Genomic DNA, 16,830 nt, shown 5'->3' on the forward strand with positions numbered 1-16,830 from the left:
TGCTGTTGGGGATATAATAATGTGTAAATGTGCAGTATCACCGGAAGTTGACAATGTTCTTTATTTAGAAATCCAGTTTAGTCTGTAACACAGGTTAGTAGAAAATGCCCTGTCTCGCTCACTGCTATGTGGTGTTCCATAACATTGCCATTATTTCCTATACCAATAAAAAGGTAACAGCTTCCTATCCTTTAATTATCAAATAATGTTATCAACGAAACATGTCTTTTTTTTATCTGGCCGAAAACAAACTACGTCACTGGAAAACCCAAATACCCAAATGTGTATCACGTGATTTATGATTATACAACATCTGATGACGTAGGTAATTGTTGAAGTAATGATGTAAACCCGATTTGCTCACGGCTTATATCATTTACCAGATAATACACGGCTTCAGCATCCTTCTGATCCAAAGGAAAAGTGTCTCCATAGGTGACATTGGACATTAGATGTGATATTCATGAAATTGTGAGTGTTATAATTAGTTAAACGAAGTGTTAAATTTCTTCCTGATTGACACGTGACAAGCAATACACACGAAACTAGTATGAGTCATGTTAAGATAATGCAATATCCGATTATTTTTATATGTACATAATATGTTTTGGCTATCTCGAATGATGATAGTACCATAACTCGTAGCAAATTGCTATATTAACGTTCTGAATTCCTCTTTTCGTTTTGTTGCAAAGATATATGTATATATATATAGATACCTAATAGCATTGTGTTATGAGCGCGCATTCTTGGGCGTGTTTGATAAGGTGTACGTAAAATCATTGTCTTAATATAAAGTATATATCTGATTGCAATATAATTCCAATTCTACTTCCGTTCCTTCAGCTTTATGTATCGAGAGGCAGATGGTTGTTAAAGTGTACCCTGAACGTTTTGCTACATCAAGCTATGAAAATACTTCATATTTCACAATAAAAGGCTAAGAAAGTGTGAACGTCGTAATTGACTCCGATTTATAGAGTTACAGAGATATTGCGAATTATCTGAAAAAAAAACAAACACCTTTGGCTCAGCGGCGATCGCTCCGATATGGGTAGCCAACATCTCTTACGTCACAAGTTTAACGCTGTCAAAACAGCCCTGTAGGAATATGCCGGGAGGTTTCGATCGTGAGTTCATTATGCGAGCTGTTTAACTATTTATGTGACATATTTCATCGTCACTTACTAGTGTAGGTTATATTCCAAGTGCTACATACATGAATATGGTTTTGTTTTTACAATTTCAATGATTAAATGAGCTGGTATTGTGGAGGCAAACGATTAGCTGTATGCGGGTGTCCGAACACACATGAGGATGCTATCTAAATGAATCTGTGTCTGTACATTATTCGTTAATCAAGTGACTGTAAATTTTATACTTTCTATTAATAAATTTATCTTTTGAAAATATGATGAAATTTCTATAAACAACACAAAGCAATGGATTAAAAATTGAGTCAAATTTACGTAAGCGCGTCTTATCTTATCTTATTGAGTAATTATATCAACAAATCCCCGTACACGTGTACATCACAGCTATGCTTTGTAGATAAGACATCCTTTTAAATGATATTGATGCATTGAATAGCTTTACCCTCTAATTGCCTATTATTTATACCCAAACAAATGTGCTGAATTACAAACAACTGTGGAATTGTCGAGTCAGAATGAAACCAAGGCCATGCAGAAATTATTATTATCGCAAATATATTACAGAAAAAACGGGGAAATTCATCATTGAAGACAGTCTCACTTGTTTGAAATGCTGGAAGACTGCAGACAAAGTAAGGACGTGTAAGATATGCTATTCGATAATTATATATATAATTGTGCTATTCATAGGTACAGAAAAAACAAAATCAAGATGCCTGTTTTGTAACAAAGCAGGTTACGGCTTGACACAGGCAGTTGTAAAGAAAATTAAATACTTTCAAAACTTGTTGGTAATGATTGTACAATTTTGTGTTATAAACAGCATATTATTTGTTTTAAATTCATAGAAATAACGCGAAATAATAATTTTGTTGAGTCTTTATTATCGTGAAACGCATGCGTCAATAGCCATGGCCTTGAATTCGATTGGGATTCCGATAGAGCTACCTGTATAAAAAATACCCGAGGTCGCGTCATGACAGTACACGGTGGCAAGCGCGCACTATTCGATCACAGCTTTAGGGAAATGGGCATGGCAATCCGTCATAGATCTTTCTCATCAGTGCTCAGAAACTGGTCATACATTGCTACCAGTCTGTGTTACCCCCTTCAGAGTCGTCAGTTTGGGTCAATCAAAATCACTGTCTGCAAATTCTAATAAATGATATGAATGTATATACGGTATACATAATGTCATCTTTAGCTTAAATTGATTCCTCAAAACTCATATCAAACCGCTGTATGGCTGTTCTCGCTCTCGTCTATTCCGTCCATGGCGGCTGCAACAGTCGTTGAACTTGTGACGTCACAGCCGATAAGGTCCCATCCATGTCGAGTTACGATTATGCTAGTTAGAAGAAGGACAGGTGAAAATCATACAATTTACACGTCAATATCGCGGTATTGGTCTGACTGATTTTGATGCGGTATTCGACATTTTTGTTTTTTGATCATATATAATACTGATAAATACATTTGTATTTTCGTTCAAGGTACACACTAATGTATACTACCCTCGCCACGAAGGGACACTAATTCAATCATCAAGCTATACGAGACAACGGGACTATAAATAGCTAAGCGTCACTTCGCTTAGTCGTTTGTCTGTATATAAAGACAAAAATAGAAAATGAATTAATGTAACAAACCTTTTATCAATGCAATTGTATTTTGAAATGAGCGTGGTTTATATTGTTTTCAAAACTACAAATTGTAGGTCAGCATCAAAATGATATATGTATATAAAAATGTTTTGTGTCTTCCAGGTCAAAGAACAGCAAGCACAAATCTAAATAAGGTTACGCGTAAACCAAAATAAACATCGAACAATATGGGCGTGTTTTCAAAAGAACAGATGAACAATGCGTTGCTGGGAATGTACTTGGGAACGCGAGGTCCTAAGACATTACGAAAGTGTATTACAGACAAGTTGTTTACGTATCAGATGTTCAGCAATGAAGAAACAATACGCACAAATACGGATGCTGAAATCGTCCCCTTGGTATTTCCAGAAGGTCAACCTGTCCCTTCGTTAGACGACCTAGATGATCTAGTACTTCAAGACATCGGTTCGTTAGCGTTTGATTTGTCTAAAAACGAACAGGACATTGTCAAATTACGTAATTCAATTCAAGTTTTATTGGAAGGTCCTATCTTTCATAAATATTTGCAATCAAGAGAAAATCGATTTCGTAAAAAGAATCGCGACAAAAAGCTACTAAGCAAAATCCAGTTTGCCAAACTCTATCCTGAGAGTGGTGACCCGAGTATATTTGACTTAGATATCACCGTACTGTGCTTCATATTGTTCGAAGGAATGGATTTTAGGCCAATATCCGATTTTCATAAACTTCCATTGGAAAGTGTTCAATTGGAAGCCGATGACATGTTACGGATTAAGATTTGCAGAAATTTTCTCGTTCACCAGCCGGCTGCTGAAATAAGTGATGAGGACTTCGATACCTATTGGGAGTGTTTAACGGGGGCATTCGAACGATTATTAAAAAGTCCATGTGTTCGACGGGAAAGCGAGAGACTCAAGTCTTTACGACTTCCAGATGAAAAGGTAGATCAGTTTAAGACAATGATACAGGGATGGCGAATGGATGATCAAGACGAACGAAGGGAACATCTAGAGCAGATGAAAGTCATACTGACACAAACCGGCTTACATACAGAAAGTGTTATCAAAGCCACCGGAACAAAGATCGTGGAGAACCAGAACGAAAACCACGAGGAGCTTGTCAGCTTGCTGAAGCAAAGCAATTCGAAGCGCCGAAAAGGTAGGAAACAAATGTACTGCAATTACGATAGTCACTAATTATAGTATCATTTTCAGGGATTTTCGGACTCATGAAAACATTATATATATATGACCATGACAAACGTGTAGTAATCTAAAGTCATTTTATATAATTGTCGTCGGTTGAACGTATTAGTTAGTTAGATGAATATGTTCCCTTCGGCGTCATGTTTCCCAATAGAAGGCGTTGAAGTCGTTTTGCACATAGTATGTGTTGCGAAGACGGTCGGTCAGCGATGATTTCTCCGATAGTTTATAATTATATATTATGAAGAATGTGTTATATCCTGATATTCCTGTCCGATTCAACTGGATTTGAGGACGCTTATTAAACAACTCAAGATGGTGTATTTCAGAACGATATGGAAATTTCAGTATCGACTAATAAAGAAACATCTTCCCCTGAAGTCTTATATAATAGTATTTCCCCAATTGCAGGTAGGTGTATATTCCAAATCATAGCGTCACTTCTATATTGCTACATTTGCACTTTAATAAAGACGGCTTCTTGAAACATGTAATATTGAAAATACTAGTTTATTCCTTGTGTTTTCAGGACAAAATAAAGAGCTCAAGAAGTCGTTTCCGTTACGGATTCATGGTTTCGACAAATTCAAACAGCTTTGTCACTTAATGCACAAACATGGCATTAAGTACACGTTGCCTACGGCGTCAAGCAGCGACTCATCAGCGAATAGTGACCCCGAACTGCTTCCCTTAGAGAGAGACGAGGAAGATGCTGTTGATAAAATTCCTTTCAACCTTTCTCAGTTTGACCGGAGACAATGCATCGATAATGTGTGTCAAGTCAGCGATACGACAAACAACATTCGAAATATTTCAACCGAGATCGCAGCAAACACCAGTAGGGTAAATATGAAGTAGTATTGACAATTTCATTCTGACCGTCCTAAACATTTCTTGAAAATTTAATTAACTTCTTGCATTGATAGCAATATACATAACCAGGACAGGAAAAGCGGTTACACATAACTTGCATGGGTATTGTTTATCCCGAAATAAGAAACGCATGACATTAAGAATGCTATTTTTTTTAGTAATTTGAAAATTATGTTTTCTTCTCTAAAGGTTTTTTTTTCAGCAATATTTTGTAATTTTGTACGGAGCAACGATATAAAGAATATCATCTGAACATATTTTACCATCTAGTGACTTATTCACACTGGTTTCACCGGGAAATGTTAGAACCAATTTAGATCTGAAAGAATATTGAGACAAATGGCTAATAGAATTATGTAACATATATATGTTCATATCTGTACATATTACTCATGTTTTGTATATTGTCATGCTACCAGGTTACTGATGTTAGACAAAAACGTCATTGGAAACAGACTGCAAGAGCAAAACATATGAGTCCTCAAGAAAAAAGATCTCCAATGACTAGAAACGCCAAAAGTTATGGCGTCAGGGTAATTATTAGCTTTTAAACTTTTGTAATAGATACAGTATGCTGAAAAGTATTCCACTGCATCATACAGTTATCTCGTATTTCTACATGTATGACTCATCGGTGATACTTAGGGGGACAACGTTAGAAAATCCGAATTAGTCTAATCTACTGTTGAAGTAGAATGGATTTGTTTTCCTAAAACAATTATCAATGCTACATTGTACCTGTGTGTGAGCACAGCTGCATTTGAGGTTTTACTTTATGTTGGCTAGTTGTTTTGATATGAAGTCAAACTTGATAAATTCCCTTGATCTAATGTACAACGGGTTCGTGGCTAGTAATTATACTTTTTCTTTCATACTCAGTTTGAGGTGAATCTGATTAGTGTCCATCTAACTTCTTCTTTCATTTATAATTTCGACTATGTACGTTATAGACATTTAATAAAGTAAAGATGCAATTTTGCGATTGAAAGGCCAATTCAGAAGATGCAAATGATGAATGGGAAAGTGCTGATGAAGGCTCCAAGCGACAACTGGTAATATCAAGTGGTATTGAAATACCATGGACATTTGGACAGTTTGAAGTAAGTTTTATTAACAAAATAAAATATTTTTTGAAAATGGTATTGTTTCAATGTATTTCTAGTCATTCGGTTCCCAACAGACCAGAAATTAGATATTGACTAATTAGATATCTTTAAAGGTACAGACATCGATGCAGCCGACGTATGGATGCAATTCTTACTGAGGCATAAATCAAAACTGTGCATTCTTGATATATTATAATAGTATAATGGTTATACCATATCTTTTCTGAGCAATTACTGATTTATAATCATTTCATCCAATGAAGATAAATTTGATCTTACCTGGTACTCTTTGTCTCTGCAAAGACGAGACTAGTATGTACACTTATATACAGAGACAAGTATGTTTAATTCAAAACACAAAATTTGGGATCAATCCTATGGAGTTTTCCACTTAATCCAGAGTCTCTTCCTAATTAAGCATTAAGTCATATATATTTATTTAATTGTGTGTAAGTGTTGTAATAATTTTAAAAATGTTAAGTATAAGTTCCGGTTTTGAACAATTGTTGATTCATCATTAATTATGTTGACAATTTGCATTTGTAAATACACATTGTAGCATTAAAGGTTGTAATTATGAATACAAATCAAGAAACATGTCTTAACTTAGCATTTGAAAACCGACAAATATTTGCATTTGGTCATATGTATTTTTACATGTACACCAGATAGTACGGACGCGTATAGGAAACTCACAACAAAATGATCGACAATCTAATACTGATGAAGACGACACTGGTCATTCAATGCAATATTTATTCCAATGAATTCAATACTCGTGTTTCTCCAAACCTAGATCAAGTACATTTTGAAATCACTCATTTCTCCTTTGATTTTATTCAATTATATTCCTTGGAACAACCTGTGCTTGGGAAAAACTTTCTATCACTGAATGCTTAATGTTTTGATTTTTTTCTCAGATTTATTTCTCAGTTATGACGTCAGCTGCCTTATATTGATAAATGTAACAAGTTCATAGAATTGAGTCCATGCCCTTACAGACAGAATTATAAATACAAATGCTAAATATTGTTTTTGTTCAAAAATTAAATATGCTTTACAATACATTACATCGATATCATTTCATGTTATTAACTTTGATTTTTTTTTACTTTTCATAATGTATTCAGGACAAGAATACTAATCATAATTCAGACTGCGATTTGGAGACATGAGTAATTATATGCATGTTTATTGATCCAATCATCGATCACAATTAGGTGAATTATAACGACAATGAACAGTACCTTTAGAAAGAACCCAAAATTGTTGTGTTTCATGTATCCAGTAATATGATACCTCTGTTACTAAGTATACATAAATAACCGTCTTAAAATATTCTTTCTACCGTTTATTCCGTGAATTTTAACATGTCATTTTTTGTGTGGTTACCTTTTGACAGATGCCGTTGTCGTCTACCAAAAATGGTTTGTACAGTGAGGATTCTACAGGTTACAACACCGATCAGATTTCACTCAGCTCAGTGGACGGATTCACGTCAGATACTTCATTTTTCCAACCACGTAGAAAACAAATGCCAACCAGTATACAATGTAATCGGGCAGAAATGACTTCAGACGACGACGAACTAGGAATGTATGACTGGGTAAATGTTAAAAATAAAATCTTCGATAAAAAAATTATTAAGACATTATCGTCATATTGCATGAGTATTCACCCTTATATTTTTATCATTCTGATGAGGATTTCAAAGGATATTGAAGGCATAGCATCGTGTTTGAATATTTTACTTTCATCAATAGATATATATTTAAAATAAATTTATTAATTAGAATGCAGTTTCAGTGTTCCTTCTATCTCTTTGTATTATACCTCACCTATAACAGCATGCTAAATGGGTTAAAATTGATAACCTGAAGGGAAAAATATTATTTCTTCGCCCACTCGAGGTTTCGAGTTATGTTCGGAGTCTCTCCAGACAAATCAGCAAAAGACACCTTAGCAAAAGTGTACACAATTCATCCTAAGGTATATGCATTTATCGATGACACATTCACCATTTGTAATGTACACTCGTATATTTGTTATTGAAGCCTAATACCCCACCAAACGTAACAGATGATGGCTACAGCTCCAATGGGTATTTCAGTAGAGCATACTCTTTTGCTGACAAAAAGGTAATTATACGACGTTCACTATGTGTTTAGAATGGATTTCGTATTTTTAGAACAAGCATCCACTACGTGGAGGCACGATAGTCTAGTGGTAGGACACCGGGATCGTGACCGAAGGGTTGCGGGTCCGAGTCACGTCACGGCACTGTGTTGAATCTTTAAGCAAGATACTTTACTCCGCTTGCTTCAGTCTACTCAGATGTAAATGAGTACGTGGTTGGGCATTGCAGGAATTGTAGAATGCTAGCTGTGAGCGCCGAAATGGCAGCACCGGTTGCATGCTCCCAAAGAAGTTGAGAAAAATATTGGCTGGTTGCAAAGGCCCTATAACCACGGATACTAATTTGTGAACCGCTTTGAGACGACCTATGGACTAGGTTGTGATAAAGTGGTATATAAGAACCTCGAATTATTATTATTAGTAGTAGTAGTATTCGACCTTAGATGATATATCATTACCGTATAGAGAACAATGGGAAACAGGGAGGGAAAACCTAAGTTTCATTACGTAGTCGTGTTTCAATCCATGAAAATCCAAAAGCATTTCACTAAATATGTGTATTTCGCAGAACAAGGGAATATCGGTGCCAAGGCTTATTATCGATATTAATAACAATGATGCTAATGATAGGAAAAGCAACTCATAGCTAATAAGTAAACATATGCTGTCTCCAACAGACTGATGATTACAGCAGTCAAGAAGAAGAGGGTACCTGGAAAATAAGAAGAGACTCGCATCTTCCCAAACTGGAATTGTTGTTAGAGGTTTCAGAATCAGTGAGAGCAAAGGTATGTTCTATCCACAGCTGCCTAAGAAATTGTGTTTGTGTGACTGTAGTGTTCGATGTTTTCCTATTTATATATACCTTATTTATGTTGGGATTTGATACTATATATAATCACTGGATCAAATATGTAGGAAACACAATATATTTCAAACAAAATAACATTAAAGAACATTGTTATCAAAAAATGATGATTGCATATTTTGCATTTGATGCGGTAATGTACAATTCACGAGTAACGACCTTAACCTACAGTTTGGAGAAAACTTAACTTGGTAGCCTAGTTCACTGGAGTTAACAAGAAAAGTGAACTCCAGTTCACTAGCTTGTGCACTGAAGTTCACATTGTTGGACATCGGAGTTAACACTGAAGTGAACTGGAGTTCACATCAACGTGCACTGGAGTTAACTACAGTTCGCAAGACAATTTTCTTTATCATTTTATTTCTGGCCTTAATTTTAATCAGTTGTTTTCTCTCCTCCCGTCTGTTCAATAAATAAATAAATAAATAAAATATTAGATGTTACATATTCATATACATAAAATGATTTATGTGAAAATAGCATAATAGCATAATAACTACCGAGCGTGATGACCTATTAACTTATTAGCACATGCACCGACTTGGATCCATGGTACCTAAAGATATAATCACCATTTAATAGTTCCTGTGTAGTTATAACGGTATTACATCTACATAAAATATACAAATCTATGGTTAGATTAATAGTACATGATAGTTAATCATAAGTCTTTTTCTGTATATTCATTTTGAAAAAAATTGGAAAGCTCATGTAGGTAATTATATAACTACATATATTGTCTCATGCATGATGGGTAGCAATGTATTGTAGTTACAGGAATGCAGATCTGAATTCCAACAAAAGATTTATTTAGAAACATGTAAATATGTCGGGTTTCCAAAATGACTTTTCTACAGGTAAAAGCACAGTTTACACACCAGCTGTAGAAATTATGTTTCTCTCTCTATCTCTGCAACGGAGGGTGTGGATGGTCCTCAGACCATTAACAAATCACTATGCACCAATGATTTGTATTTTCATAGGAATGTCATAATCTTTTCAATTGTCTCTTTGTAATCTTTTTAAGTAAACTTAGATTTTCTTTAAAAAAACAACACAACACTAAACACCAAATAATACCGATTCTTTAAGAAGTGTGTAATTTTCTAGTACGGAATTAGATCCTGTCCAAGTCTGTGTTTCTAGTAAGAAAATATATATATATAGCTACATGTCTTCTATGAAAATTAAATGTAAGAATAAACTTTAAAAATGTCTAAAAACTAAGAATTTGTATTATCCAATCAAAATAAACAACTAATGGTATTGACAGCTCGCTTATTCATAGTGTATATAAGTTATGAACGAATACCATAGTGATATATATATATATATATATATATATGTGTAATTCTGTTTTCAAAAATGAGAAATTAACTACAAATGATGACTGTTCCAAGTCCTTGGATATCATTTGGATAAGAACAGATTTGAGTGTGTTTTCAAAAAAGTACTAACATTGTTTTATTGATTTAACCTTCTCATAATCCTTTCCGATTTATTATGAAATTTTCAAATTTAATGTCCTAATTGACCTTTTAGACCCATTAATTGATGCTGGGGTGTGGTATCAATTAGTGCCGACTACCTATGTCACACCAAGTTTGTAAACCATTTTTGAAAAAGAATTGTGCCCGAGGCTGTAATTTCCTGACGAAGGGACAGACACAATATCTTACCTCGTACCCGTGTACTGATTTACCTGTGTATCTACTGGACAGACAATGGCATGGATTAATTGACAGGATTAATTGCGTTCAACCAAGTAGTTCAAGATTAGGTACAGCCCATCAGAACCCCATGTGACCACAAGTGAATGGTCAGTAGGTAGTCATTGCCCATATATTCTCAGGTAGATATCATATTGAACAAAATATGTGTCAGTGGGTGGTTACATTGCCCTAACAACCATCTTTAAATCTACCACTGAAGGAAAGTTGAAACTGTATGATTAAAACTTGATGTTCCCTTAATTGATTTGAATTTTTATTAGTAAATCGATCAACTTATTTCATTTTTGTACGTGTATATTTAACTTTACCTACATGTGCTTGAACCCTGCAACCATGAATTTTGTCATCATTTTAACAAGTGTTAATTCATTACTGCTAAGTTAGTGTGGGGAACACAGTAGACCCAGATGAGGGGTTGGTGATTGGGGGATGTATTTTGTTATTCAACCATCAGCATGTACATGTACCTGACGTGGTGTATACATATATAACAAAGAAATCAAAATCAGACTAGCTCATAGTTTTTTTTCTTAATTTTCTTATAAGAAGACAACTTGGGATTAACGAACTTAAATTAATTACACATCTTTAGCCTGAGCTTTACCTTTTATCTATATATAGTGCCATGCCATGATATAAGATTTTTCTTGAATTTTATCTTTTCTTGACTTGTTTGTATAAACAACCTTTCATAAAAAGTATAAAATTATAGGAAAACTTCCCACATTTACCCATATCACATAACAGATACTGATCCCCTATCCTGACACTACAACATTGATATGAAATGTGATGTGAATTTAACTATGATAAAGTGTACTTTTAAACCTTTTTCTCGGAAATAGTACAGATATTTATAGATTTTCTATAAACACAAGAGTGTACAATTTATCTTTGTACATGTACAGCAGGGAGTATATGTTCAGTTGAAATTTTAAGTAATCAAAAAACAAAAAATATGTGTATCGTTGATTCGATATTATGAAATATTCAGTTGAATGATTCTTTCCTTTCTCTTTCAATTTTCATATCTGAAAGGAACCCATTTCATTATAAACGATTATTGAAATATGTACTTCAGTCTTTTAAACTTTGGTAAACACTGTAGTGCACTGGAGTTAACACTTAAGTGAACTAGAGTTAACACTGAAGTTTACTGGAGTGCACTTCAAAGTTTTGTCATATGCAATTCCTTGTTCACTTGAACAAACGTACAAACTATACCCTTATTGATTACGCATGTCTTCCATATAGTTAGAGTCCATTAACAAAAGGGAATCCACTCCTTCGATACATTTTCAAATTACACTAATACTTTTCAGATATTTTCTATAAGATTTATTATTATTCATTATACAATTTCGTCACATCGTTGTACTGATTAACTATACAAATTGTTCACTCAGTTATAGCGTAACTAAGGGACCAGTCGATCTTGAAACGTTATAACACGTTTATTACGTACATTGTTGGTGTATAAAGTACAACTTTGATATTAAAGTTTATCAGATTATTATGGAGTAAACACAGTTAATAGGGGAAATGACACAGTGAAGACAGAATCAGACTGGTCTAGAAAGGTCAACCTGTGCAAATCAACATTCCCTACATATATCTCTTGATTACAATGTCATTGCAGGAAAGGGGTTCTGACGTGGACCAAGAAATCCCGATCGCTGTCCAGAGGTACAATGCATGTTACATTGATATATTATTCACTTTTAAATCAAATACATATAGCAAATCAAGTTATGTAAGGGACCGTTTAAACAAGGATTGATTAAATCTCGACATTTTTCTATTATTTGAAATTGTTCCACTGATGGTTGAAAAGGGATTAATTGATAAAAAGATATATCTCGTTCGAATTAAAGTATTGATTTCCGCTTCTCGTACTCCTATATTAAAATGTCATCGAATACTTACTCTATACAAACATGTTTTCATCTCGTTCTTAAACAGAGCTCGTGTTTCAACCGCCGATATATCAAGATCATTCCAGTTAGTTCAGTTATCAGAAACTCAGCGCTTAGACAGAGGTTCACAGACTGACAACCATACCGACGATAGAGGAAAGGAGATAAAAGAAACATTAGTGTGAAAATAAAAAACAAGGTTTGGAGGTTACAGGGATCCGCCGGATACTTTTACATGTATGTCAATTACATTTCATTGTATACATCGTCTGTTACATTTGGTTTTGTCTGATGGTGGAAACGTTTTGTTTTCATCATATTACCGTCATCCATTTTGATTTTCTAATAATTTTCTCAAGATTAATAATAATAAACCCTATTTGCCAAATAGGGGTTTTATACTTAAATGTTGACACTTTGTTTTAATGTTTACATTTGCCTGATAAGGTCTAAATGAGACTTTACAATAATCTAAAATTGTTTTGTAAAGGAAAAATCCACTTTTTGTATTTTTACTGTTAAATAAAGGAAAGATATTTGAAAACATAGCAAAACAAAACAATCATCATGAAAATGTGATGTTAACCTCGACTTTCTTTCGGTCAGTATAAATATACAATTGATAATATATTCTGGTAAGCAATGATAAATAATACACTGCTACTTTCCGCAATTTTCAAAACATGCTATAGTCGTATAATAATAATAATTTACTGTTAAGATCTATATTATTTTGTTCCTTTGGCAGAATAAACCGATATTTCACTTGTGCTTCGCACTCATGAATTATACGACTTTAATCACACATTTTTAATTACTGAACAAATCTCAAAAACTGAAAAGATTAAGTAGGGAAGGATGTTGTTCATATATATCGCTTGTAGTACATGTGTATAGAACCTCATTATTCATCACAAAGTGTAATGGCTTCTACAAACAGAATTTCAAAACAAGGGGACAGTGTGATAAAATCCAAAGCAGTGATGGGATAGACAAAATACCCCGAAGTGTCAATGATCAACTGAATTGAATTTATTTTTGTGACCATTTTTAAGGAATGTATTCTATGTTATTCCATTTCTGCTATCCTTGCATTACTAATCTTTATTTCATGCGAAATGTTGTTAAACAGTTGAAAGTATTCGTTTATTTTATTTGTATTTCGTTTTTGAATGAATGGTTTATTAGAGAATGTTTTTTCCTCTAACAATTGTATGCTTTGGTTACTAAAGGAAAAAAGTGTAAATATCACCAACTTCTACTAAAGAGTACAAAGTGGAAGTAAAACCAAACATACGCCTAAAAGAAACCGCCATCTGCAGTGGACAGCATTTAACATGCCCTTTATTAGCATGCATTGTTTTAAATTATACAACTTTCCTGTAATTATATTCTTTATCGATTTCGAAGTACAATTATTTGTTTTTCGAATTTTTTAACATATCATGAATTTTTAATTTTGTTCTCTACCAGTTTAAATTATAACATACTTTTTATAGGTCCCATTTTATAGGCCGGGATTTCTGTTCTATCAGACACACTTGTTCCTTCCGTTTGTTATGTCCTTTATGTTTACACAGTCCTTTGTCAGAATAATATGACCATAAGTTATGATATTCTACAGTGTCTGATGGTTAGTCTCTGGGTTCAAATTAAGAATCTTAAATTCCAGTTTCATTTGATAATGTGTTTTATGTGCATGTAAAGGTATCAACGTTAAGGATATGATACGCATTTTCACAAGATCTAAAATATTTCCAAACATTTTTTTGTTTTATTTACATATTAAATTTGGATTTACGTCAGTGACTCTATCATACACATTGTACGTGGTCCATGGTATGCTATTTCAGTGCGATGACAATTGCTCTAGCGCATCCCCATAACCAAGGGACAATGTCAGCATATGACCGTAACCACCAGGTAAAAAAACATAAACAGATATAGCGATTATAAATCATTTGATTGTATTTTATGTAAACATGTTATTCTGTTGTATAGTTATACAAATTAGTATGTATTGAAACTAGAGATATGTTTGGAACATGTCTGTATGATACCATTACTATACTGGATATGTTAAGTGATTTTGTGGTGATGAATAAACATATGAAGCGTATAGTATTGTCTTATTAATGTAATTAATTACACGTCAGTGTAAATGTTTATCGACTTCTGTTGCACGTTCAAGTGATGCTAATTTCAAAAAATGAAAGTCGAGGTGAGATCTGCTAGGAAAAAATTCAAATCGAGGCGTTGTTATAACAGCTAATCACCCCGAGCCTAAGATTCATCAACAGGTTATTCTACTTCGCGATCTCTATGACACAAATAAAGGATATCTAACAGTATCTTCAGCTATAGTGCGTACTCATTAAAGATATCAAAATATTAGCCACACGAGTCATATTTGGTATTACTGAAGACACTGTTAGATATTCTGTTTATTACATTTGTTATGAAATCTTGAATTACTCTTTTGAATAAAGTATGTACTTGAGTTATTTTAATTTTTGATTAAGTATGCCAAAATTACTTTCATAGTGTAATAATTTAATTAAAGTCCCGTTCAATCAACTCAAAGCGTCGTTGATGAACGCTAAATCTAAAATGGTGTGTAGTGGGGAAGTTACAGAGTAGTTGTGTCACCACTTATCCTGATGATCAAATCTCAACACCACATATGTCAGTTATACTTAATCACTACCAGAAATGACCCTGGTTCTCTTATATTTTCTGCCAATTGCTTCGACCAACGTTGGACTGACGCCGTGTTTTATTTGACACGAGTTTCAGCCGATCAAACAATTAGAACTGCCGACCTGCATAGTCTGCTCGAATCCTTAAAATGAAAGTTAACTGTGGAATTAAAATGTTGTGTTTCCCCCAGGGAATACTACCCCCATGATAGGTAACCGGTCTGATTATACTAGGCAGTAAAATGGGCTGACCAGGCTTTGACTATATGGGCAACTTGTAATTGTTCTCGTGTAGTTTGCTATCAGTGTTTTGATTGGTCAAATAAGCAATACTAATAATAATAATAAGTTCATAGAATAAATAATTTCCAATATTTTACTGGTAAAAATGTAATACAAACTCTTATTAAACATCGACTCATTCTAAATTTATCGCATCCCTATGTATTCGTTTATGGGAATATGCGTCCCATTGACATTGTTATCAAACAATTTAATCCGCGTAAGGAAAACATAACCTTTTGAAACAGCCTATAAATCCATGTTTACATCAGACGTGACGTCAGTAATTTCTTTCCAGCTGAAAGACGGAATATGCGACGTCTGCCTGGAACCTTCTGTATTGAAATTCCTAGGGAGACACTTTTTGTAGCACTTCGTTCATAGTATACGCAGGAACAACTACAGTGTAACTTAAATAATCTCCATTTTTGAAGTACAACAAACATTACAGGTCATGCTGCGATTGTTATTAATGCTTCAAATGAAAATTAAAATGCCTGTATGCACAAACTCGTCATTATGGCATAACGGCAGAAACGGATGCATTGTTTGTGTATTGGATACTATTCTAATTGTAATAAATGTCCTCATGTAATTTATACTTGTTTTCCTTTCCTTTGTTATATGAAACCAATCATAAACTGATAAATACCTACTGAACACATTTTGATGGCACACACCTTTAACATTTTGACACCTGTGCCTTTGCAAGTGAAAAATCTTTCTGATATATAATGGGTTGTAGTCAAAACTCGACATGCACTGAGTAGAAAAGAAGAATATTTCCTGCACAAAACTAATGAAACAGGATGCCGAAAATCGCATAATTTAGCCAGAAGAAACGATCGAAATAGAAAAATATACCTCCAACCTTACCTGAGCTTTCTTTGTCCGAGATCAAGCAGCAATTGATATATGACCATCTAGTTTATTGTCTGCTGTAGCTACATTTATGGGCACGGAAATAATTGAATATTCATTCCTGTATCAGTTTTTACAGCATATCAAGCTAAGTACAAAAAACGACACTACATGAATTGATTCATCTTAGATATCACATTTATTTGCATCAATTTTAAGTTTGAATCACTAAATTAATTACAGATAATCTTATATATTGCACGATCAATCGGAACCAATCGTTGTCACCCATAGTACTATACAGAAAAATAAATGACAGTTATCAGGTTTATAGGCATTGTGTCAATTTTCATGTCCAGATTGATTTCCAAA

At 33.8% G+C, this 16,830-nt stretch overlaps 1 protein-coding gene across 3 annotated transcripts; it reads left to right on the forward strand.

The window, feature by feature from the left end:
- The first annotated feature begins 329 nt into the window (after nt 1-329).
- LOC110446770 lies at nt 330-14,733 on the forward strand. Of its 3 annotated transcripts, none has more exons than XM_021492070.1 (11): nt 330-471; nt 1,719-1,796; nt 2,921-3,937; nt 4,514-4,827; nt 5,277-5,390; nt 5,847-5,957; nt 7,366-7,569; nt 8,018-8,101; nt 8,777-8,887; nt 12,340-12,386; nt 12,663-14,733. In XM_021492070.1, exons 3-11 carry the CDS (start codon nt 2,986-2,988, stop codon nt 12,799-12,801), a joined length of 2,076 nt encoding a protein of 691 aa, XP_021347745.1. In that variant the 5' UTR covers nt 330-471; nt 1,719-1,796; nt 2,921-2,985; the 3' UTR covers nt 12,802-14,733. The 3 variants fall into 3 exon arrangements, with proteins under 3 accessions (XP_021347745.1, XP_021347742.1, XP_021347743.1); XM_021492067.1 differs by having other exon boundaries at nt 1,719-1,786; XM_021492068.1 differs by lacking the exon at nt 1,719-1,796.
- The last annotated feature ends 2,097 nt before the right edge of the window (nt 14,734-16,830 follow it).

Source organism: Mizuhopecten yessoensis, unplaced genomic scaffold (assembly GCF_002113885.1).
Source record: "Mizuhopecten yessoensis strain PY_sf001 unplaced genomic scaffold, ASM211388v2 scaffold2995, whole genome shotgun sequence".
Lineage (NCBI taxonomy): Eukaryota > Metazoa > Mollusca > Bivalvia > Pectinida > Pectinidae > Mizuhopecten > Mizuhopecten yessoensis.